The sequence below is a fragment of the Oratosquilla oratoria genome, chromosome 5 (assembly GCF_046742065.1).
Source record: "Oratosquilla oratoria isolate Oo_2021 chromosome 5, ASM4674206v1, whole genome shotgun sequence".
Lineage (NCBI taxonomy): Eukaryota > Metazoa > Arthropoda > Malacostraca > Stomatopoda > Squillidae > Oratosquilla > Oratosquilla oratoria.
This window is the reverse complement of record NC_134781.1, coordinates 32687919-32713398: the sequence shown is the minus strand read 5'-3', so window position 1 is coordinate 32713398 and position 25480 is coordinate 32687919. Positions and strand designations below refer to the sequence as shown.

The 25480-nt window shown below is 39.5% G+C and overlaps 1 protein-coding gene across 6 annotated transcripts in view; it reads right to left on the bottom strand.

Annotated features, from left to right (window-relative positions):
* The window catches only part of Cortactin (cortactin), an 85745-nt gene that overhangs the window by 19773 nt on the left and 40492 nt on the right, over window positions 1-25480 (bottom strand). For 4 of the 6 annotated variants that reach the window (XM_076185119.1, XM_076185124.1, XM_076185122.1 and 1 more), the window contains exons 7-11: window positions 24110-24220; window positions 23228-23349; window positions 21240-21357; window positions 20596-20845; window positions 12374-12440 (exon numbers count right to left, since the gene is read on the bottom strand). In XM_076185119.1, coding sequence (XP_076041234.1) covers window positions 12374-12440; window positions 20596-20845; window positions 21240-21357; window positions 23228-23349; window positions 24110-24220 — 668 coding nt within the window. The remainder of the gene's footprint in view (window positions 1-12373; window positions 12441-20595; window positions 20846-21239; window positions 21358-23227; window positions 23350-24109; window positions 24221-25480) is intronic. The other 2 variants (XM_076185123.1, XM_076185125.1) reach the window with 2 other exon arrangements.

Below are 25480 nucleotides of genomic sequence, written 5' to 3'. Positions count from 1 at the left end.
GGACTTACTGGATGACAGCATTCAAATTACTTCCCAGAGGAAGCGGCATCACAGCTTTTCAGTGTTCTTCACTCTTAGAGATGGGTTGTGCTACTGCCATGACATCAGAGGACTCTTCGACACTGTGGGCATTCCCTGCAACACTTCTGACTGGCAGCTCCTCATTGACAGTTCATCTAAAAGCCTGAAGGCTATTTTACTGCACAACACAAATCAGTGGCCCTCGATTCCTCTGGCTCATTCAGTGCACATGAAAGAAGAGTACCAGAATGTCAAAATCCTGCTGAGTGCACTGAAGTACGAACAATTCAGCTGGGAGGTTATTGGTGATTTCAAGATGGTGGCCTTCTTGATGGGGCTTCAGGGAGGCTTCACCAAGTTCCCTTGCTATCTGTGCCTCTAGGATAGCCGAAATACAGCCCTTCACTATGAGAAGAGGAAGTGGCCCCTCAAGACTGGCTATGAGGTTGGGGCCCACAACATAAAGCAAGAACCGCTGGTGGAGCCAATGAAAATACTGATGCCACCCCTACACATCAAATTGGGCCTCATTAATCAGTTTGTTAAACAGCTGGATCCAGTGGGTGAGGCCTTGAAGCACATCCAGAAGCTGTTCCAGAAGTTGTCAGAGGCGAGGGTCAAAGCAGGGATATTTGTGGGCCCTCAGGTGAAGCGACTTATTGATTCCGACAGCTTTACAGAGAAGCTGTCTGATGTTGAGTGAGCCGCTTGGACAAGCTTTGTTTCTGTAGTCAAAGGTTTCCTCGGAAACTACTAGGCAGAGAACTACAGGGAAATCATTGACAAACTTGTGGACACATACCGAAGCATGGGTTGCCAGATGTCACTGAAACTGCATGTACTGTATGCCCACCTTGATGAGTTTAAAGAAAACATGAGAGACTACCCAGAAGAACAAAGTGAAAAATTTCACCAGAATGATACCGGTAATGAAAAGATAAAAAGTGGACACAAATATAAATGAAACTTTGTTGAAGGAAGTTAATGAAAAGATACTAATAGAGACAGGCAAAGTTGGTGAAAATATAAAAAATCAAACATGATGGAAATTAAAAACCAAATGGGATAAGACAAAGAAAACCAAAAAATACTATTTAAAGAAATAGTCAAAGAACAAATGAATGAAAGTACAAAGGACACACTGATAGAAGTAATAAAGGAAAAAAGAGACTGGGTAAGAGACACAATAGACAAAAAAAAATGCAATCTAGGGTATCAAGGAAAAGCATGTACTAATAAGGTTCCAAAGGGAAAAAAGAGAAGAATATATTAGCAGAAATACTAAAAGAAATACAGGAAGAGCCACTAGGACTTGAAAAGGGAATAGAAGAAATGTACAGAATGGGAAAATATTCTGAAGAGAAGAATAGACCTCTAAAAGTAAAACTTAATTCGCAGAGGATAGCAGAAGAAATATTAACAAACATAGGAAAACTAGCAAAAAGTAAAAATTACAAATTTATGGATAAAAAAGGAACTGAGTGATGAGGAAAAGGAAAAAGAAAAAAACACTTAACGAGGAAGCTAAAGAAAAAAACAAAAGAAAAGAACAGAAAATGAAAGGAGTTCTTTTAGTGATGGACTTGAGACTGAGGAAATGGTACATATGGGAAAAGGAAATGCAGGAGCAAGAAGAAAAGGAAAAAAATTGAAGATAACATATACCAACATTTATGGATTGATATCAGGAATATATGAGTGACTATCTGGAACAAGAAAAAAACAAATATAATGGGGATTGTGGAGACAAAATTGAAAGGATCATTACCACCAAATAGTAATGGCCAAGGATTATATAATTGTTGGTTCAGAAATAGAGAAACAAAGCAGGGTGGAGTCAGGTTACTAACCAAGAATGGCCTAAATGCAACAAAAATCACAGGAGAGAATAATGTGGAGTTGATGATAATATGAGTTGAGGATAGAGATATGAAAAATTGAAAGTATGCGGTGATTTATGTCCCACCTAAAACTCACGCATGGAATGAAAGTGAACACTCCAAAATGCTGGAAGACACAAGAAAAACACTAAATGAAATACTATGAAAGAAGGAAATCTGGTAATTATGAGTGATTTTAACTCAAAAGAAATATGTTGGGAAGAAATATCTGTGAAAGGTGGAGAAGATCACTGGGGAAATATATTATTGGAAATGACCATTGATTACACATTGACACAATGGGTCAAGGAAAATACCAGATATAGAAATAACAATGAACCCTCAAGATTGGATTTGATATTCACATCAGAACCCGAAATTGTGGATAAAATTGAATACAAGACACCAATTGGAAAAAGTGATCATATACTACTAGAACTAGAATTAAATGAAGAAACAAATATAGAAAATAAAAAAAAAAACAGAAAAGGAAGACTAATGTATAACAAAACAGATTTTGGGAAACTTAGAAAATTCTTTCAAGAAGCAAATTGAGAAAAAATTAATAATGAAGAAACAAAGGTGGAAGAGAAATGGACAATTTGGAAGGAAATCTATAATGAAAGAGTGGATAAGTATGTACCTGGACAGAAACAGGAAAGGGTATTTATAAAATCCTGGTATAATAAAAAGTGCAGTGAGGCAAAAGACAGAAGAGATAAAGCCTGGAAAAGATGGAGAAAGAAGAAAAAAATTGAGAAATGGAAAATATACATCAAACTAAGAAATGAATATGTAAAAATATGTAGAGAAGAAAAAAGAAATTATGAAAAGGACATAATAGACATAATAGACAAATGTAAAGATCAACCCAAATTATTTTATAGATACGTAAACAGCAGACTAAAAAAATACAGGAAATACTTCGATTATGTCAAGATAACAGAGAACACACAGAAGATATAGAAATGGCAGATATTATGAACATTTCAAATCTGTATTCACCAAAGAGGAAAAAAATCTACAAACTGTGATCAAAGAATTGAAGTAAGATTTCCTCCAATGAAGAAATTAAATATTACTCAGAACAAAATAAGGAATCAAATATTAAAGCTTGATGTTAACAAGTCACATGGCCCAGACGGAGTTGCAAACTGGATACTAAAGGACTGTATAGACGAACTAACAAGAAAAATATACAAAAAATATACAAAATAATTGAATGTTCACTCAAAGAAGGAAAACTACCAGGAGACTGTAAAAATGCCAATATAGTGCCAATATATAAAGGGGGAAATAAGGAAGACCAGTGTCCCTAACGAGTACAATAGTTAAAATTTGTGAGAAAATCATCAAAGATAGATGGACAAAATATCTGGATGAGAATAATGTATTGAACCCAAGGGAATTTGGATTCAGACGGGAAAGATCATGTACCACTAATATGATTTGTTTCCATTTAATATTGATAGATATATTGCACGAAAGGGATGGCTGGGCAGACTGTGCCTTCCTGGACCTACAAAAGGCATTTGATAAGATACCACACAGAAAATTGATATATAAACTGGAGACAATAGGAGGCATACATGGAAAACTATTGAATTGGATGGAGGACTTCCTATATGGAAGAAAAATGAGAGTAGTGCTCAGACACAAATATTCAAAATGGGATAAACATATAAATAAAATAGTCAGAGAAACATACAATTTGTTGAGATCAATAAAGGTGGCCTTTAAATACCTGGATAAGGAAATGATTAAGAAAATACTACAAACACTGATAAGGCCAAAACTGGAATATGCAGCGCTGATATGGTCACCCAGTACAAAAAAGAATACAAGAAAATTAGAAAGAATACAAAGAGCAACGACAAAGATGGCCCCAACACTTTCAAACCTGATATATGAACAAAGACTGGCTGAACTGGAATTGCCAACCCTGGAACAAAGAAGAGAACAAGGGGACCTACTAACCATCTACAGAATTATGAAAGGAAAAGAGTGCCTTGGTTGAGAGGACTTGTTAAAGTAGGACAGAGGTAAAACAAGAGGACATGCAATGAAACTCAAAAAGGATAACTACAGAAGAGACCTGAAAAACAACAGCTTCCCACACAGAGTGATAGATATATGGAACAAATTGGATGAAAAAATAGTGTGTGCAAATACAAGAATTTAAGAACAAACTTGATCTTGTGAGATACAAAAACGGATCACCATGAGCATAGCCCCCCTTCCTGTATAATACAACTAGGTAAATACAAGACAACATATACCAACACTGCCAGAATGCCTTGTATTCAATCACACATATCTTTGTAGACTGCAGAGCACTAAGAACATAGATACAGGCATAATCATAACATATCTGGAATGGAGGACCAACGAGGGCCTCTGGCATGAGACAGTGAAGGCAAAAGGCAAACTGGTTTCCTCCACTACTCTTGGATTCTGACAGTGACACTATGGACAGAACAGCAACAATAATAACTCCTTCACTTTTTTTTATATATAAAAACACAGGAAACTCTTCACCCAAAATGAATACTATGTATAGCAAAATCATGAGCCAAAAGAACAGGTCTCTTCTGTAACTGTCCTTCTTTAGCTTCTTTTCGTGTCCTCTTGTTTCTCTTCTGTCCCATTTTAATAAGTCGTCTATATTGAGAATTTCCATCCCTTTCATAATTCTCTAAATGGTCAACAAATCACCTCTTTCTCTTCTCTTTTCCAGTGTTGATAGATGTAATTTCTCCAATCTTTGTTTGTATGTCAAATTTGATAGTATAGGTGCCATTTTTGTCACTGCTCTTTGGATTCTTTCTAATTTTCTTATGTTCTGGGTGCCCATAGTGTTGCAGCACACTCTAGCTTGGGTCTTATTAGTGTAACCACTATTTTCCTTACCATTTCTTCATCCATGTAGTTGAAGGCCACTTTCATTGATCTTAAGTTAAAAGTCTCTCCAAATACTTGATTGATATGTTTATCAGGTGTCAAGTCACTTGAGACGATCACTCCCAGGTCCCTTTCTGAATCAATTTTTTTTACTTCCCTGTTTCCAATTTTATATTCACCCAATATTCTATTTTTGCTCTTTCCAAATTCCATTATGCTACATTTCTTAATGTCGAAGCTCATCTCACATATCTGACTTCATTCCCATATTTTGTCTAGGTCTTCTTGTAGTGATCTACAATCTTCTTCTTTTCTTACTCTCTTGAGTAATTTGGCATCGTCAGCAAAGAAGTTCATGTAACAATTTACTCCCTCATCCATATCATTTATATATATGGCAAACATTAAAGGAGCCAATACAGAGTCTTGTGGGATGCCACTCTTCACATCTTCCCAGTTCAAATTTTTGTCTCTAAGTACCACTCATTTTTCTCCCAATTAAGAAATCCTTCATCCATTTCAGTAGCTTCCCTTCTATTTCTTTACTTTACTATTTTTAGGAATGTCCCCTTTGGGGCTACAGGTAGCAGGACTCCTAATTCCATACCCCGTCCCGTTTTTTGTCGCTTCTTAAGACTCAAGTGGAGAAACTTGGTGGTAGCATTCTGTTCCCCCCCCCACACAGGGTAGGCAAAAAAAGGAAATGAATATTCAGAGAAATGGTGCAGGACTGTAACAAGGGGTTGGAGGACAGCATAACAGAGGGACAGTCATAGGATGTGTTATGTCTCCCTGGCTGTTCAAACTATACATGGATGGGGTGGTGCGAGAGGTGAATGCAAGGGTAGTGGGTCAGGGGTTGGAGATGGTTAAAGAAAATGGAGAAAAGTGGGAAATAAGCCAGTTGTTGTTTGCTGATGACACTGCGCTTGTAGCAGGATCAGAGGAGTGATTGAGGAAGTTAGTGACAGAGTTTGAGGTGTGTGAAAGAAGGAAGCTGAAGATAAATGTGGGCAAAAGGTGATGAGATTACAAGGGGAGAGAGTGACAGTAGGCTGGAAATGAGCATTAAGGGTGAAAGACTGGAGGAAGTGGATAGTTTTAGATACTTGGGTGCGAATGTGGCAGGAAAGGGAGGAGTGGTGGTGGAGGTAGAACATACATTGAGACAAGCGAGTAAATGCCTTGGAGGATTAAAAAGTGTAATGAGAAATAGACATCTGGGAATGGATGCAAAGAGGAGGTTATATGAAGGAGTGATTGTGCCAACAGCACTGTATGGGGCAGAAACATGGAACATAAGAGAGGAAGAGAGGAGTTTCAATGTGTTTGAGATGAAATGTCTGAGAAGTATGATAGGGGTTACTAGGTTAGATAGAGAGAAATGAGGAGGTGAGGAGGAGAACAGGGATGGAAAGGGAGCTGGGAGATAGGGTTGATGAAAGAGTATTTGAATGGTTTGGACACATGGAAAGAATGAGTGAAGAAAGATTAGTAAAAGAGGTGTGGAAGGCAGAGGTGGAAGGAGTGAATATGAGAGGAACTCCTAGGATGAGATGGATGGATGGGGTGAAAGGGGCATTACAAAAGAGAGGAATGTCTGTTGAGGAAGGATGGGAGAGGACAGAGGATAGGGGTGAATGGAGAAGGGTTGTGTATGGATGATGCTGTGATGCATGAGGGGGAGTGGGTGGGGGATGGGGGGTGAGGAAGTATGTGTGAGAAAAAAATTGATGCAGCCCGAAGGGATTTCTCCCCCATCTTCTCCTTTTCTGCATGAGGAGATGGAGGGGGGGGGGGGGTGTCGCCGAATTTATGAAGTGGCCTTGCTGTGGATGTGGTGTGTCTTGCGACACTGCTTCTGACCCAGGGCAGTGGACAGGATGCAGGGATGACCCATCATCCAGGAGGTGCCAAGATAAGAGGGAGGGAGGAGGGTGGAGGGGAGTGTAATATGTAGGGAATAGAATGGGTGGGAGTGGTTTCTATGCCTTTTTCTTTTTGGCTACCCCCATGTAAGGGGGGAAAAGCCGTTGGTATATGTATGTACCTTGTATTCCTCCTATTATTTCAATTTTTCTTATTAATTTTTTTTTGTACTTGGTCAAATGCTTTCTGCAAGTCCAAGAAGGCACTATCTGCCCAGCCATCTCTTTCTTGTATTATCTCAATTAATCTCAAGTAAAAGCATACTAAGTTTGTGGTACACGATCTTCCACTTCTAAAGCCAAATTGTTTAGGGTTTACTATTTTATTTTCTTCCAAGTGTTTAGTCCATTTGTTTCTGATGACTTTTTTTGTCATTTTTTGCTACTGTGCTTGTAAGGGATACCAGTCTGAAGTTTGTAGGATCTTCTTTGTTTCCTCCTTTATATATTGGTACTATGTTTGCATCTTTCCAATCTTGTGGTACCTTTTCTTCTTTCAGTGAGAAGTCATCTTGTAAAATTTGTCTGTTAGTTCATCTATACACTCTTTCAGTATCCAATTTGCAATTCCATCCGATCCATACAATTTCCTAACATCTAGGTTTTTCATTTGGTCTCTTATTTCTTTCTGTGTTATCTTTATTTCTTTCATTTTAGGGGATCTTTCTTGTTGTACATCTTCCCAAATTTGTGATGCTGTGATGCTTGGGATTGGGTGGGGGATTGGGGGGTATGTGTGAATGATATTTTGACACAGCCTGAAGGGATTTCTCCCCATTTTATCTTTTTCTGCATGAGGGGATGGAGAGGGTGGGTTGCCGATTGAATTAAGTGGCCTTGTTGGGGATGTGCTGTGTCTTGCTACATTGCTTCTGACCCAGGGTAGTGGGTGAGATACAGGGATGACCCATCATCCAGGATGAGCCAAGAAAAGTGTGGATCTACCTAGTTGCATTATACAGGATGGGAGCTATGCTCGTAGTGTCCCATATCTGTATCTTGAACTCTTGTATAGTTTTTGCACACACTGTTGCCTCATCTGATTTGTTCCAGATATCTACCACTCTGTGTGGTAAACTATTTTTTTCAGATCTCTTCTATACCTATCCTTTTTAAGTTTCTTTTCATGTCCTCTTGTTTTTCTTTTATCCCACTTTAATAAATCTTCTCTGTCAAGGACTTCTATCCCTTTCATAATTCTGTATATGGCCACTAGATCTCCTCTTTCTCTTCTTTGTTCTAGGGTTGGTAGTTCCAATTTGGACAATCTTAGTTTGTATGTCAATTTAGAAAGTGTTGGTGCCATCTTTGTTGTTGCTCTTTGGATTCTTTATAATTTCTTTATATTCTTTTTTGTGCTGGGTGTCCATAATGTTGCAGCATACTCCAATCTTGGTTTTATCAGTGTGACTAATATTTTCTTTACCATTACCTCACCCAAGTAGTCAAAGGCCACTCTTATTGATCTTGGTAAATTGAAGGTTTCTCGGACTATTTTGTTAATATGCTTGTCTGGTAACATGTCTTTGTTAATAATTACTCCTGGGTCTTTTTCTGAGCAAACTTTTTTTACTTCCTTTGTACCAGTTTTATACTGCCCTTAAATTCTATTATTGCTTTTTCCAAACTCTATTATACTGCATTTTTTATCATTAAAGTTCACTTCCTACTTTTGGCTCCATTCCTAGACTTTATCCAGGTCTCTCTGTAGTGATTCACAGACTTTTTCTGTACTTACTTTCTTTAGTAGTCTTGCGTCATCTGCAAGGAAGTTCATATAACATTCTACACCTTCATCCATGTCATTTATATATATGGCAAACATTATTGGAGCTAATACTGAACCTTGTGGGACTCCACTTATCATTTCTTCCTAAGTTGAGTTCTTGTCTGTAAGTACCACCCTCATTTTTCTCCTGTTCAAGAAATCTTCCATCCATTTCAATAACTTTCCTTGTACACCTCCTATTATTTTGAGTTTTATTAGTAGCTTTTTGTGTGGTACTTTGTCAAATGCCTTTTGTAATTCTAGAAAAGCACAATCAGCCCATCAATCAGCCTTGAGTAAAAGCAAAACAAGTTAGTGGCATATGATCTACCATGTCTAAAGCCAAATTGTTTTGGATTAAGTATATTATTTATTGGTGGGTTGAAGAGTGTAATGAGGAATAGACATTTGGGAATGGATGCTAAGAGGAGACTGTATGAAGGAGTGATTGTGCCAACAGCACTGTATGGGGCAGAAACATGGAACATAAGAAAGGAAGAGAGAAGGAGTTTGAATGTGTTTGAGATGAGGTGTCTGAGAAGTATGATGGGGGTTACTAGGCTAGAGTGAGAAATGAGGAGGTGATGAGGAGAACAGGGGTGGAAAGGGGGTTGGGAGATAGGGTTGATGAAAGAGTATTGGGATGGTTTGGACACATGGAAAGAATGAGTGAAGAAAGACTAGTAAAAGAGGTATGGAAGGCAGATGTGGAGGGAGTGAACAAGAAGGGACGTCCTAGGATGAGGTGGATGGATGGGGTGAAGGGGGCTTTGGGGAAGAGGAGAATGTCTGTTGAGGAAGGACGGGAGAGAACAGAAGACAGAGGTGAATGGAGAATGGTTGTATATGGATGATGTTGTGATGCATGAGGTGGAATGGGCGGGGGGATGGGGGGTGAGGTAGTATGTGTGAGCAAAATTTGACGCAGCCCAAAGGGATTTCTCCCCGTCTTCTCCTTTCATGCATGGGGGGACGGAGAGAGGGGGTCGCCGGTTCAATGAAGCGGCCTTGCTGTGGATGTGCTGTGTCTTGCGACACTGCTTCTGACCCAGGGCAGTGGACAAGGTGTAGGGATGACCTGTCATCCAGGAGGTGCTAAGATAAGAGGGAGGGTGGAGGGGTGTGGAGTGTATTCAGGGATGGAATGGGTGGGAATAATTTTATGCCTTTTCCTTTTTGGCTACCTCCCTTGTAAGGGGGAAAAAGCCTTGGTATATGTATGTATATTATTTTCTTTCAGATGTTTAATCTATCTACATTTGATAATTTTTTTCACATATTTTAACTATTGTGCTTGTAAGGGAGACCAGTCTATAGTTTACTGGTTCTTCTTTATCTCTCCCTTTATAGGTATAATATTTGTATTTTTCCAATTTTGTGGCATCTTTCCTTCTTCAATTATCTTATGTATTTTGTCTGTTAGTTCATTTATACATTCTTTTAGTATCCAATTTGCAATTCCATCCAGACCATGTGATTTCCTGACATCAAGGTTTATTATTTGGTCCTGGATTTCTCCCTATCTTCTCCTTTTATGCATGGGGGGACGGAGAGGGAGGTCGCCGATTTAATGAAGTGGCCTTGCTATGGATGTGCTGTGTCTTGCGACACTGCTTCTGACCCAGGGCAGTGGACAAGGTGCAGGGATGACCTGTCATCTGGGAGGTGCTAAGATGAGAGGGAGGGCAGAGGGGTGTGGAGTGTATTCAGGGATGGAATGGGTGGGAATGATTTTATGCCTTTTCCTTTTTGGCTACCTCCCTTGTAAGGGGGAAAATGCCTTGGCATATGTATGTATGTTATTTCCTTCTGTGTCACTATTATTTCTTTCATTGGGGGATCTTTCTCTCTGTCCTTCATCCCAATTTTGTGTACTTTCAATTGTGAATACAGATTTAAAATGTTTGTTCATAATTTCAGCCATTTCTACATCTTTCATATATTCGTCATTCCCGACACAGTTTCACTATTTCTTGTTTATCTTTTAATTTACCATTCACATATCAAAAGAATAGTTTAGGTTGGTCCTTGCATTTGCCTATTATGTCTTTTTCATAGTTTCTTTTTTCTTCCCTGCATATTTTTACATATTCATTTCTTAGTATGATATATATTTGCCACTTACCTGTGTGTGCGTGTGTGTATTTACCTAGTTGTATTTACCTAGTTGTATTTTACAGGACGGGAGCTATGCTCATTGTGGCCCGTTTTCATGTGTGTGTGTGTGAATGGGAGTGGAGTATGTGGGGATGAAATGGGTGGGAGTGGATTTATGGCTTTGACTTTGGTTACTTCCCTTGTAAGGGGGGAAAAAGCCCTGGGTATATGCATGTACTATTATTACCAGATAATTTCCTGCCTTCTTCATCCACTGAACAAATCCTTCCTTATCCTCATACATTTCCTTTACACCTATATTCCACTAATACCACCTTACTCCTTTCTGCCATCTATGGTCATCAGGTCATGGCTGATTACAAGTTTACATAAATGTGATAACAATCATTCACATGAACTACGAACACAACAACAACAATGGTGAAGGAAGTAACATAACCTTATGGAAGAAAATAATAAACATTGATTACATACAGGATAAGGGTGCTGGTGACCTCACTATGGCTAGGCCATGAGTGCATGAGCAAATAAATACATGGCTTATATAGCTAGCACGACAAGCACTTAGTACTTAACATATGAAGCCTTAGACTAAGCCTTACATATTAACAGCTATAATGCAGTTGTCGTATTGGAAGCTTATTGCAAATAAAGTAATAACAGAAAGCATGAGTTTCACAGAAAAGGGAACATGAAGAGAGTGATTCGAAGTCTCATTGGCCTGTGTGAAAACAGCCTTCTGACAGAGCTGTAGCAAACCTTGCAAGCTTCGCGCTTTGGGAGCAAGAGGGGGACCAGGCAAGTCTGCCAAGTCCGACACAGCCTTAGCCCTTATATTTTCACTGCTCCTTATAACAACTGATAGAAAAAATAAATACTGGCATATTTATATGCTTAGGCAGAGTACAAAGAATACATAATGGAATGGCATTAAAATATAGACACACATTCACACAAAAATATATTCTCATATACTTTGGGTCTATAAGTCACTAAATATATTTGGTTTGGAATCGCTAACCAATTACACATTAATTGTAGCTCTCTCAAGATGGTTTCCTTTATCAGTTCAAAGTAAATACAAACTAGTGACTTATATTCCAATGATGTGCAAAAGGAATTCTAGGAAAAAAATAAACAAGTAAAAACAAAATAAAGAGAAATAGGCCTTGCATCTCATAGTGAAGATGAATAATGAAATATACCACATTTCCTTTTGGCACAAAGTTAACCTTCAAAATGAGAGAAGAGTGCAGTGAGATGTAATGCCTCCACAGCAAGGCCTGATAGCTGGAGCTGGTTCATTCTCACTGTTTTATTATTTGGCAACTACCCTCCTCATGCATTCCAAAAACACAATCAGTGAAACAGAGAACAAACCCAATATGCAGGTACTGTATCATAAATGATGCAAGGCCTAACTAAATTCACTTCATATAAGAACTGTACTATATTTCAAACCTAAGCACAACTCTTCCGAAAAAAAGTTTCTTAGGAAAAAAAAAAAAAAAAAAAAAAAAAAAATATATATATATATATATATATACAAGATTTCTAATATGACAAGTCATAGTATGTAATATATAAACATACATGATCATATGTATATATATATATATATATATGTATGTGTGTATTTACCTAGTTGTATTAACTGTGTGTCTGTATGTATGTATGTATGTCTTGTGCATCAATAAAGCCTCGAAAAATGCCCACTGGTTTGCTGTAGGGCATGAAACTAGCAACAGACAACCTACTTGTTTCTGAGCTTCGGCTTCTTCTTTGGCCTTCTCCTCCTCGGCTGCTTTTTTGAGAGCTTCTTCTCTGAGGGTGGGAAAGGAACATAGATCCATATCAATATATAATATTTCATCCTAAACTTCTTCCTTCTTCTATGGGAGGTAATCAAATGAAAGGCACACACCTACTCCCACCCATTCCATTCCCATCCACAACCCTTGTTTCCCTCTCATCATAGCTCCTTGTGGATAAAGGGCCATCTGTGTCTTCTGCCCACTGCCCAGGTCAGAAGCAATGCAGCAAGACACTGCACATCCACAGTAAGGGTGCTTCACTTAAATGGCGAACCCCCCACTCTGTCCCCTCATGCAGAAAAAGGGAAGACAGGGATAAATCCATTTGGACTGCATCAAAATATCATCCACATCCCTAAAATGAAAGAAATAAAGGTAATACAGAAAGAAATATGAGACCAAATAAAAAACCTAGATGTTAGGAAATCACATGGACCAGATGGAATTGCAAATTGGATACTGAAAGAGTGTATAGATGAACTAATGGACAAATTATACAAGATAATAGAATTTTGACTCAAAGAAGGAAAGGTACCACAAGATTGGAAAGATGCAAACACTGTACCAATATATAAAGAAGGAAACAAAGAAGATCCTACAAACTTCAGACCGGTATCCCTTACAAGCACAGAACCAAAAATATGCAAAAAAGGTTATCGGAAGCAAATGGATCAAACACTTGGAAGAGAATAAAATATTAAACTCTAAAAAATTTGGCTTTAGAAGAGGATGATCATGTACCATAAACTTAATATATTTTTACATACATATACCAAAAGCTTTTCCCCCTTTACAAGGGAGGTAGCAAAAAAGAAAAAGGCATAAAACCATTCCCACCCATCCCATCCCTAAATACACTCTACCCCCCTCCCTTTTATCTTGGCACCTCTTGGATGACGGGTCATCCCTGCACCTTGTCCATTGCCCTGGGTCAGAGGCAGTGTTGCAAGACACAGCATATCCACAGCAAGGCCGCTTCATTAAATCGGTGAACCCCCCTCTCTGTCCCCCCATGCAGAAAAGGAGAAGACGGGAAGAAATCCCTTCGGGCTGCATCAATTTTTTTTCATATATACTACCTCACCCCCCATCCCCCCACCCATTCCACATTCATGCATCACAGCATCATCCATATACAACCATTTTCCATTCACCCCTGTCTTCTGTACTCTCCTGTCCTTCCTCAACAGACATTCCCCTCTTCCCCAAAGCCCCCTTCACCCCATCCATCCATCTCATCCAAGGATCCCCCCTCATGTTCACTCCCTCCACATCTGCCTTCCATACCTCTTTTACAAGTCTTTCTTCACTCATTCTTTCCATGTGTCCAAACCATCCCAATACTCTTTTATCCACCTTATCTCCCAACTCCCTTACCACCCCTGTTCTCCTCCTTACCTCCTCATTTCTCACTCTATCCAGCCTAGTAACCCCCATCATACTTCTCAGACACCTCATCTCAAACAGATTCAAACTCCTTCTCTCTTCCTCTCTTATGTTCCATGTTTCTGCCCCATACAGTGCTGTTGGCACAATCACTCCTTCATACAGTCTCCGCTTAGCATCAATTCCCAAATGTCTATTCCACAAACAACAGCTGGCTCACCTCCCACTTTTCTCCATTTTCTTTAACCATCTCCAATCCCTGACTCACCACCCTTGCATTTACCTCTCGCACCACCCCATCCATGTATAAGTTGAACAGCCAGGGTGACATAACACATCCCTGACGAAGTCCCACCTTTACCTCGAACCACTCACTCTCTCTATTTCTAATCCTGATACATGCTCTACTACTCTCGTAAAAACTCTTGACAGCTCCTAGAAGCTTTCCTCCTATCCCGTATATCCACAAAACCTCCCACAGTGCCTCCCTGTCTACCCTATCATAAGCCTTTTCTACATACATACATGTACATATATCAAGGCTTTTTCCCCCTTACAAGGGAGGTAGCCAAAAAAGAAAAGGCATAAATTCATTCCCACCCATTCCATCCCTGAATACACTCCACACCCCTCCACCCTCCCTCTTATCTTAGCACCTCCTGGATGACGGGTCATCCCTGCACCTTGTCCACTGCCCTGGGTCAGAAGCAGTGTCGCAAGACACAGCAAGGCCGCTTCATTAAATCAGCGACCCTCCCTCTCCGTCCCCCCATGCATAAAAGGAGAAGACAGGGAGAAATCCCTTTCGGCTGCATCAAATTTTGCTCACACATACTACCTCTCCCCCCATCCCCCCCGCCCATTCCACCTCATGCATCACAACATCATCCATATACAACCATTCTCCATTCACCCCTGTCTTCTGTCCTCTCCCGTCCTTCCTCAACAGACATTCCCCTCTTCCCCAAAGCCCCCTTCACGCCATCCATCCACCTCATCCTAGGACGTCCCTTCATGTTCACTCCCTCCACATCTGCCTTCCATACCTCTTTTACTAGTCTTTCTTCACTCATTCTTTCTATGTGTCCAAACCATCCTATTACTCTTTCATCAACCCTATCTCCTAACTCCCTTTCCACCCCTTTTCTAGATCCATAAAAGCCCAAAAAATATCCTTACCTTTTCCTATAGCTTTCTCACATATCTATCTTACTACAGAAATCTGATCTATACAACCTCTACCTGTCCTAAATCCACACTGTTCCTCACCAATTACTATACATACATGTACCAAAGGCTTTTTCCCCCTTACATGGGGGGGTAGCCAAAAAGAAAAAGGCACAGAAACCATTCCCACTCATTTCATCTCCCATATATTCCACTCCCCTCCACCCTCCTCCAATTACTATTATACTAATAGAATTTGAATTAAAATAACAGAACAATGTAGACAGGAATGACAAACACAGAGAAGGAAGATTAATGTACAACAAAACGGATTTTGCTAAACTAAGAAAATTTTTCCAAAACACAAACTGGAATAAATTCTCTAAAGAGGAAACAAATACGGAAGACAAATGGAACATATTCAAAGAAAAGTACAAGGAAGGAATTAACAAATATGCACAAAAAACAAAAAGAGATTTACATAAAGTGTTGGTTTACCAAAAGGTGTAGTGAGGCTAGAGACAGGAGAGACAAAGCCTGGAAGAAATGGAAAAAAGATAAAAAAACATCCAAATGGCAAACATATATAAAACTTAGGAACGAATATGTGAATATACACAGGAAAGAAAAAAGAAATTATGAAAAAGATATTATAGACAAGTGTAAGGACCAACCTAAACTCCTTTACAGATATATAAATGAAAAACTAAAGGATAAACATGAAATAGTGAAATTGTGTGAAGGAGATAAAGAATATATAGATGACACAGAGATGGCAGAAGTTATGATCAGACATTTCAGATCTGTTTTTACAATCGAGAGCTCACAATCTTGGGAAGATGGACAACAAGAAAGATCACCCACGATGAAAGGAATAAAGGTAATACAAAAAGAAATAAGAGACCAGATAAAAAACCTAGATGTCAGGAAATCGAATGGACCAGATGGAAAAGCAAATTGGATACTGAAAGTGTACAGATGAACTGACAGATAAACTATACAAGATAATTGGCTTCTCACTCAAAGAGGGAAAGGTGCCGCTAGATTGGAAAGATGCAAACATAGTAACAAGCACAGTAGCAAAAATATGCAAAAAGGTCATCAAAAACAATGGACCAAACACTTGGAAGAATATAAAATAATAAACCCCAAACAATTTGCCTTTCGAAGTGGAAGATCATGCACCACAAACCTAATCTGCTTTTAATCGAGATTAACTGAGATAATACAAGAAAGAGATGGCTGGGCAGATTGCGCATTTTTGGATTTGCAGAAGGCATTCAACAAAATACCACATGAAGAATTAACAAGAAAAATTGAAATATTAGGAGGAATACAAGGTAAACTGCTGGAATGGATGAAGGATTTCTTAACTGGAAGAAAAATGAGAACGGTACTTAGAGACAAAAATTCGAACTGGGAAGATGTGAAGAGTGGCGTCTCACAAGCCTCTGTACTGGCTCCTTTAATGTTTGCCATATATATAAATGATATGGATGAGGGAGTAAACTGTTATATGAACTTCTTTGCTGATGATGCCAAATTACTCAAGAGAGTAAGAACAGAAGAAGATTGCATATCGCTACAAGAAGACCTAGACAAAATATGGGAATAGAGTTGGAAAAGTGGGATGAATTTCAACATTAAAAATGTAGCATAATGAAATTTGGAAAAAGTAAAAATAGAGTATGGGGACAGTACAAAATTGGAAACAAAGAAGTCAAAAAATCCAATTCAGAAAGGGACCTGGGAGTAATCATCTCAAGTGACTTGACACCTGATAAACATGTCAATAAATTATTTGGAGAGACTTATAACTTATTGAGGTCAATGAAAGTGGCCTTCGACTACATAGATGAGGAGATGGTTAAAAAAAATAGATGTTACACTGATAAGACCTAAACTAGAATATGCTGCAACACTATGGGCACCTAGCACAAAGAACATAAGAAAGTTAGAAAGAATACAAAGAGCAGTGACAAAGTTGGCACCTACACTGACAAACCTGACATACGAACAAAGATTGGAAAAATTACATTTGTCATCACTGGAACAAAGAAGAGAAAGAGGTAATTTGTTGACCATTTTCAGAATTATGAGAGGGATGGAAATTCTCAGAGACAACTTATTAAAGTGGGACAGAAGAGAAACAAGATGACACAAAAAGAAACTAAAGAAAGACAGCTACAGAAGAGACCTGAAAAAGAATAGCTTACCACATAGAGTGATTGATGTGCGAAACAAACTGAATGGAGAAACAGTGAATGCTAAAACTATAAACGATTTTAAGAATAAACTGGATGTGAAGACATACAAAAATGGGTCACTACGAGCATAGCTCCCATCCCGTAAAATATAACTAGGTAGATACATTCAAACTCCTCCTCTCTTCCTATCTTATGTTCCATGTTTCTGCCCCATACAGTGCTGTTGGCACAATCACTCCATCATACAATCTCCTCTTAGCATCCACTCCCAAATGTCTATTTCTCATTACACTTTTTAATCCACCAAGGCATTTACTCGCTTCTCTCAAACTACATTCTACCTCCTCCACTCCACCCTTTCCTGGCACATTTGCACCCAAGTATCTAAAACTATTCACTTCCTCCAGTTGCTCTCCTTTAATGCTCACTTCCAGTCTGCAGCCACTTTCACCCCTTGTACATCTCATCACCTTACTTTTACCCACATTTATCTTCAACTTTTTTCTTTCACACACTCTCCTAAACTCTGTCACCAACTTCCTCAATACCCTCTTCTGATCCTGCTACAAGCGCAGTGTCATCTGCAAACAACAGCTGGCTCACCTCCCACTTTTCTCCATTTTCTTTAACCATCTCCAATACCTGACCCACCACCCTAGCATTTACCTCTCGCACCACCCCATCCATGTATAAGTTGAACAGCCAGGGTGACATAACACATCCCAGATGAAGTCCCACCTTTACTTCGAACCACTCACTCTCTCCATTTCTAATCCTGACACATGCTCTACTACTCGTTAAAACTCTTGACAGCTCCTAAAAGCTTTCCTCCTATCCCATATATCTGCAAAACTTCTCACAGTGCCCTCCTGTCTATCCTGTCATAAGCCTTTTCCAGATCCATAAAAGCCTAAAAGACATCCTTACCTTTTCCTATAGCTTTCTCACATATCTGTCTTACCACAAAAATCTGATCTACATAACCTCTACCTGTCCTAAATCCACACTGTTCCTCACCAATTACTCCCTCTGTTCCTCTTCTAATTCTCTCAATCAAGATCCTCCCATAAGCCTTCCCAACTACACTAAACAAGCTAATCCCTCTGAAACTACTACACTCACACTTGTCCCCTTTTCCCTTGTAAAGTGGAACTATACAGGCACTCCTCCAGTCCTCCGGCACTCTACCCTCTCTCCAGCAAACATTAAATGACCTCACCAGCCAGTTCACCATCACTGTACCTTCCTTTTTTAGACATTCTGCATGGCATCCATCCAGACCAGGTGCCTTAACTGCTCTCATCATCTTAACAACTGCCTTCACTTCATCCTTCCTTATTTCTCCTCCATTTTCCTCATTCATCACTCTCATTTTCTTAGCACTTTCCACTGCAATTATATTTCCCTCCCTATCCTCCTTCATATTTAGCAACTCCCTAAAATACTCTGCCCTTCTTCCTCTTACTGCCTTCTCTTCCATTATCATCTCACCATCTGCACCTTTTACCTTTTCTTCTCTTACTTGATTCGTCTCCTCTTCCTCTCTTAATTTCTTTCCAAAACATCTTTTTATTACTTTCAAAATTTTCTGTCATACTCTTACCCCATTTCACATCTGCTCTCCTCTTTGCCTCCTTTACCTTGTGCTTTACTTCTCTTCTCTTTTCTTTATACCTTTCATAAGACTCCCTCATCCTATTTTGTAACCAATCTGTGAAAGCTTGCTTCTTCTCTTCTACAACCTTCTTTGTTTTCTCATCCCACCACTCACTACCTTTCCTTCTATTTCCTCCTGTCATTCTTGCTCCACACACCATCTTTGCACACTTTGTGACTCCCTCCTTGAACCATCGCCATTCCTCCACCACTCCTAGTTCTACTCTATCCTTTACTCCCTCCCACTCTTCTCTCAGCTCCTTCTTGTACTCCTTTTCCTATTCCTTCTCATTTAAAGAGTTCACTCTAAGCACCTCCCTACATTTTGTCCTTTTCCTCTTTCTCCACCTATCCTGCACTCTCAACATCCTTCCACTAAAAAATGATCTGATATTCCCCCACTCTCTCCCCTTAGAACATGTACATCCTTAACTCTTCCTATTATACTCCTATCCTACCACTACATAGTCCATTAATGCTCTATCTACCACCCTTCCATCCACCACCCTCACCCATGTGTACTTGGCTTGACTTTCTTCTGAAACATTGTATTTGCTATCAACTCTCTTTCTAGACACATCACCATCAACTCTCCACTACGATTCTTTCCTGGAACTACACATTTCCCAACCACTCCGTCAATTGGTTCATTTCCTACCCTAGCATTAAGGTCTCCCAATACTACTACACTGATGTTCCTCCCTAATCCCTATATGCACTCATTTAAATCTATCCAAAAACCTCCCTTTCCTCTACACTCTTCTCATTCAAATTCAAAGAGCAGCGACAAAAATGGCACCTACATTCTCAAATTTGACATATCAACAAAGATTGGGTAAATTACATCTATCAACACTGGAACAGAGAAGAGAAAGGTAATTTGCTGACCATTTACAGAATTATGAAAGGGATGGCAGTTCTTGATAGAGACGACTTATAAGAAGATAAACAAGAGGACATAAGAAGCTAAAGAAAGACAGTTTTAGAAGAGATTTGAAAAAGAATAGCTTCCCACATAGAGTGATTGATGTCTGGAACTATATGGGGAAACAGTGAGTGCCAAAACTATACAAGATTTTAAGAACAAACTGGATGTGGAGAGATACGAAAATGGGTCACTACGAGCATAGCTCTCATCCCATAAAATACAACTAGGTAAATACACAACCATCCCCCCCTCCCTTCCTTGCTTGACAGACATAGAAATGAGAAAGGGTGTGGAGAAAATCCCTTTGGGCTGCATCAAAATATCATCTATACACAGCCATTCTCCACTCATCCCTATTCCCTGCCTTCTCCCTTCCTAGCTCACAGCCCCTTTCACCCCATCCATCTATCCCATCCTCAGTCATCACCTCTGCCTTCCACACCTCTTTAATTAATCTTCCTTCCCTCATTCTTTATGTGTGTCCAAACCATCCCAATAATCTTTCATCAACCCTATTTGCCAGCTCCCTTTCCACTCTCCCTGAAATATCTACTTGCCCATATGAGAGTTTAAGCAAAGAGAGTGTAAGCTTACATATCAAGTGCATGTTTGCCTCAAGTTTATCTTCTATTTATAAACCAAAGGCTTTTTTTTTCCCTTTATCAGGGAGGTAGCCAAGTCAAAATGCAGGCACCCACTCCCATCCACCACCCATTGTTTCCCTCTCATCTTAGCTCCTCATGGGTGAAGGGTCATCTCTAGCTCCCACCCACATTTTGCCTTCACAACATTAAACTGAGTTTCAGTCAGTGCTCTCTTACCTCATTTTTTCAAGTTGAACAATTTTGGCCTCCTGTTCTCTCTGTTCTTTCAATGCCTGCTCCTTCTCCTGTTCTTCTTTCTCTCTCATCATCTCCACCTCCTTTTTCCTCCTGACTTCCTCTTGGTGGGCCCTTTCTTCACTTAACCTCTTCAATCGTTCCTCTTCTGTCTTCTTCCTGGCACTCTCCTCATTTGAAGCTGCCATGTTTTCAAATCTAGCTCGTAGATTAGAAGTCTTTTCACTGGCTGCTGTAAGAAAATAATTATCTTTTTTTAAAAATGAAGAAACCATAAAGCTGTAACACATGTCATCATCATCAATTGAAAGTGTGTTGCTTCACTCACACGCCAGTGCCAGTCCCCACAGTCTCCCTGAGCAAGCTACCCTGCAGCCACCCTTTCTAAATCCTAACAATTTTCAACAGGTTTGATCAACTTGCCCCCGCCACGAATTTTGGGGACATTACCTTTGTTTCCTCCACTAAGGGTTGTCTCTTGTGGAGACAACCTTGCGAGTAGAATCAACATCAGGGTAACATGCCACATGCCCATATAGCCAGAATATAACACATGTGCTGGACTTAAATACAACCATGTAGATGCCTTCCTGAGGTCAAGAACTCTAAATGATTGTTTTATTTACCTTCCAAGTCTACTTTTGTAGGTTGGTAATTTGTTCCAACACGGTCGAGGGGTTCTTCAAATTGGTGGGCTGCTTTGTCCATCTTATCTTTCTCCACGCCAAACTTGCCTCCGAAACCCTTTAAGAAAGTTGCAACAATTAATTTAATGAAAAAGAAATATTGCACATGAATACCAAAACTGTATGGAAGAAAAGATCTTCATTGTGACATGATGCTCTTTATCCACCTGGTGTCAACTGATCATTCAAATGTTCCCTCAAATTTCACTCAGTAGAAAATCCAGTCCCACAGCAACTGATAGCGGTCCCTAGAACCTCCCACAGATCTCTCTGGGAAGAAATTTTGTATTACCATCTCTGTTGTACCAGTCTGGGACTGATTCTACGTAATGGACTGAAAATGGTAGGGAAAGGAGAGCAGTTGCTGATTGTCAGCTCTCCATATATAAGTGTGTAAAAAATACAATTCAAGTTAAAAGAGAGATCTTGGGCCCAGTCCAGAGTCCAAATGTCAGTCCCTCAGGTCTTGAAAATGGGCAGCTCTGCTGTCCATCATGCAGGATCACCACATGCATATACTTGTTACTGGTCCCCTGTTCTCAAACATAAATTTAAAACAATAGAATCTTCAAATGGACAAAGAATGTATACTAATCCCTCCCACATCTGAAGTAGGCCTTGAAGGTTACATGAACTGAGTTACGGATGACGCAAAATTATTCAAGAGAATAAACTCCGAAATACACTGTGACTCATTGCAGAGGGATATGAACAAAGTCTCAGAGTGGAGCAAGAGATGGGAGGTAGAATTCAACATCCAGAAGTGCAGTATAATTGAATTTGGAAAAAGCAAGAAGAGAATATCTGGACAGTATAAAATTGATGGAAAAGAAGTAAAGAAAGCAAATTCTAAAAGGAACCTAGGAATAATCGTTACCAAAGGCATGTCACCAGATCACCATATAAATAAGAGTCGGAGAAACATACAATTTGTTGAGATCAATAAAAGTGGCCTTTAAATACCTGGATAAGGAAATGATCAAGAAAATATTACAAACACTGATAAGGCCAAAACTGGAATATGTAGCACTGATATGGTCACCCAGTACAAAAAAGAATATAAGAAAAATAGAAATAATACAAAGAGTAATGGCAAAGATGGTCCCAACACTTTCAAACCTGACATATGAACAAAGACTGGCCGAACTGGAATTGCCAACCCTGGAACAAAGAAGAGAATGAGGGGACCTACTAACCATCTACAGAATTATGGAAGGAAAAGAATACCGTGATAGAGAGGACCTATTAAAGTGGGACAGAGGAAAAACAAGAGGACATACATTGAAACTCAAAAAAGATAACTACAGAAGAGACTTGAAAAAGAACAGCTTCCCATACAGAGTGATAAATATATGGAACAAATTGGATTAAAAATAGTGTGTGCAAACACAATTTAAGAATAAACTTGATCTTGCGCGATACAAAAATGGGTCACCACAAGCATAGCTCCCATTCCTGTATAATACAACTAGGTAAATACAGGATGTTTCGATTTGTGAGTATCTATATATGTGAAGTAATATGACCAACCCTCCAAGCACTTCACTGATCTTATGATAAATTTCAGCCGCTTTCACGCTTTTAGCGGTAAGAAAACGAATCACAGCATGTATTTCACAGTCGGTGGCATTCTCAATCAGAGGCAATTCAAATACTCACAAACAAACTTAAACACGGTCAGATGATTCTGTAATCATGTTGAAAAGTAGATTACTGTACAGGCTTTCATGTAAAAATAAAATTGTTATGAAAAATCTACTTGTTTAATTTTTATTTCAAAATGGTACTTACAAAACATGCCTCATATATATATATATATATATATATATATATATATATATATATATATATATATATATATATATATACACATATATAAAGGCAGAGAGGTGGGGGTGTAAAGACTTATTTAATACTGTTTTCCTCACCTTTGAATAGTCCATCTGACTTTCATGCTTATCGACTTTCTCTATATGGTCCCATCCTGCTGCAGTCTTGTCCTGGCGGTCCTTCTGCACGCCAAACTTGCCACCAAAACCGTGTGAATAATCTGCAAGATACCTATTTTCATAATCATATCTTTAAGATTTTATCATATGAATAAAAATATATCAGTTATCAATGGTGGATGCATCAGTAAATTTTGTGGGCAGTCTGTCAGTACCAACAGAAGGTACTGCCAATGTGTGCTGCAAAATATTATTTGCCAAAGGTTGTATTTGCTTTTCAAGTTAATGATAGTTTGGGTGATGGCTGAAAATTGCTTCTGTTGGCGCTTATTTCATCAATGTTTCAAAGTTTCTGTCAGTCGTCAGTCCGCCAGCTTAACGGGAGTCCATCAGTGATGGATTGACGGACTGCCCACAAAATTTACTGATACGCCCACCACTGCCAGCCACTCCACATGTGTGACTTCTCATAAAGTAAATACAGGAATACCTCACTATACAACCGAGTTGTGTTCCCAGCTGACTGGTCGCAATGCGAAAATTCATATATTGAGGTGGGTTTTACATGTAAGGGGGATTGTGTTCATGGACCCTGTCAACCCCTTCCTCAATTTTTGCCTGAGGCTTTCACATACACCCAACATTTGTTTTACCTACTTCATAGCACTCGGTCGTATAGTGAGGTATTCTTGTATTAAAAATTCATTATGTTCAGAGACCTCTGCAGGAGTGAGCAAAAACTGACAACCACAGAAACACAACACAATCAAATCCTGCCCATATCCATTTCCATCTTTTCCTCCCTTCCTCCTCCTCTTCCGAGGTTTCCTCCTCTTCCGAGGTTTCCTCTTCTTCCCTTACCCTTTTGACTCTCGTGTTTCTCCACCTTTTCGATGTGGTCCCAACCTGCTGCCGACTTGTCCTGCCTGTCAGTCTGTACTCCAAACTTGCCACCAAAGCCTTTAGCATAATCTGCAAGCAAAGTGGCACAGCATAATGCAAAAACAGCAATGCATAAAGCAAAAGGTTCAACTCAAGAAAAGGCAATACACAATTTAAATAGGTACATGGGGAGCATGTTGGCTGAGCAGAATTGGGCACCAGTGTCTGAGGTCAATGAGTTTGAACATAAAAACATAAGAATGGAGGAGACTGCAAGAGACCATAAGGCCTACAAACAATTCCATGTCCCTTATCACCTGTCATCCCTATCCATAGTTATCTCATCTTCTCAAACCAATTATTTCAATACTCAATACATGGTTACTCAGTTTATTCCATTCGTTACCCACTCAGTTGGTAAACCAGTTTTTGCCTATTTCTGTCTTAAAGCTAAATCTGTCCAATTTATATCCATTACTTGTCCTGCCCTGCTGTCTTAATATGATGACTTTACCTGCATCACCCTTGTTTAAACCATTGATCCATTTGAATACCTCTATTAGATCATCCCACACTCTTCATCTTTCCAGAGAGTGTAAGTTAAGGATCCTAAGCCTGACTTCATATGGTAAACTTCTAGTTGATGAACAGTGATTCCTACTGAAAGAGTCAACACATGGCAGCAATAAGGGCATGGAGCCTCAACTCCCTACGCAGAAGCTCAAATCCCTAAACCCCAACAAATATAATCAATATTAACTGAAAAAGAGTAAACAAATACCAATGGTTTTTTCCTCCTTACAAGGGAGGTAGCCAAAAACAAAGGTATTAAATCCACTCCCACCCATTCCATCCCTACATACTCCACTCCCATTCACCCTCCTCCCTCCCTCTTATCTTGGCTCCTCCTGGATGATGGGTCATCCCTGCATCTCACCCACTGACCTGGGTCAGAAGCAATGTAGCAAGACACAGCACATCCACAGCAAGGCCACTTCATTTAATTGCCGACCCCCCTCTCCATCCCCTCGTGCAGAAAAAGGGAAGATGGGGAAAAATCCCTTTGGGTAGTGTCAAAATATCATTCACACATATTTCCTCACCCCCATCTTGGCACCTCCTGGATGACAGGTCATCTCTGCATCTTGTCTACTGCCCTGGATCAGAAGCAGTGTTGCAAGACACAGCACATCCACAGCAAGGCCGCTTCATTAAATCAGTGACCACCCCTCTTCCTCCTCTCATGCAGAAAAGAAGACAGGGAGAAATCCCTTTGGACTGCATCAAAATTTTCTTACACATACTCCCTCACCCCCCATCCATTCCATCTCATGCATCACAACATCATCC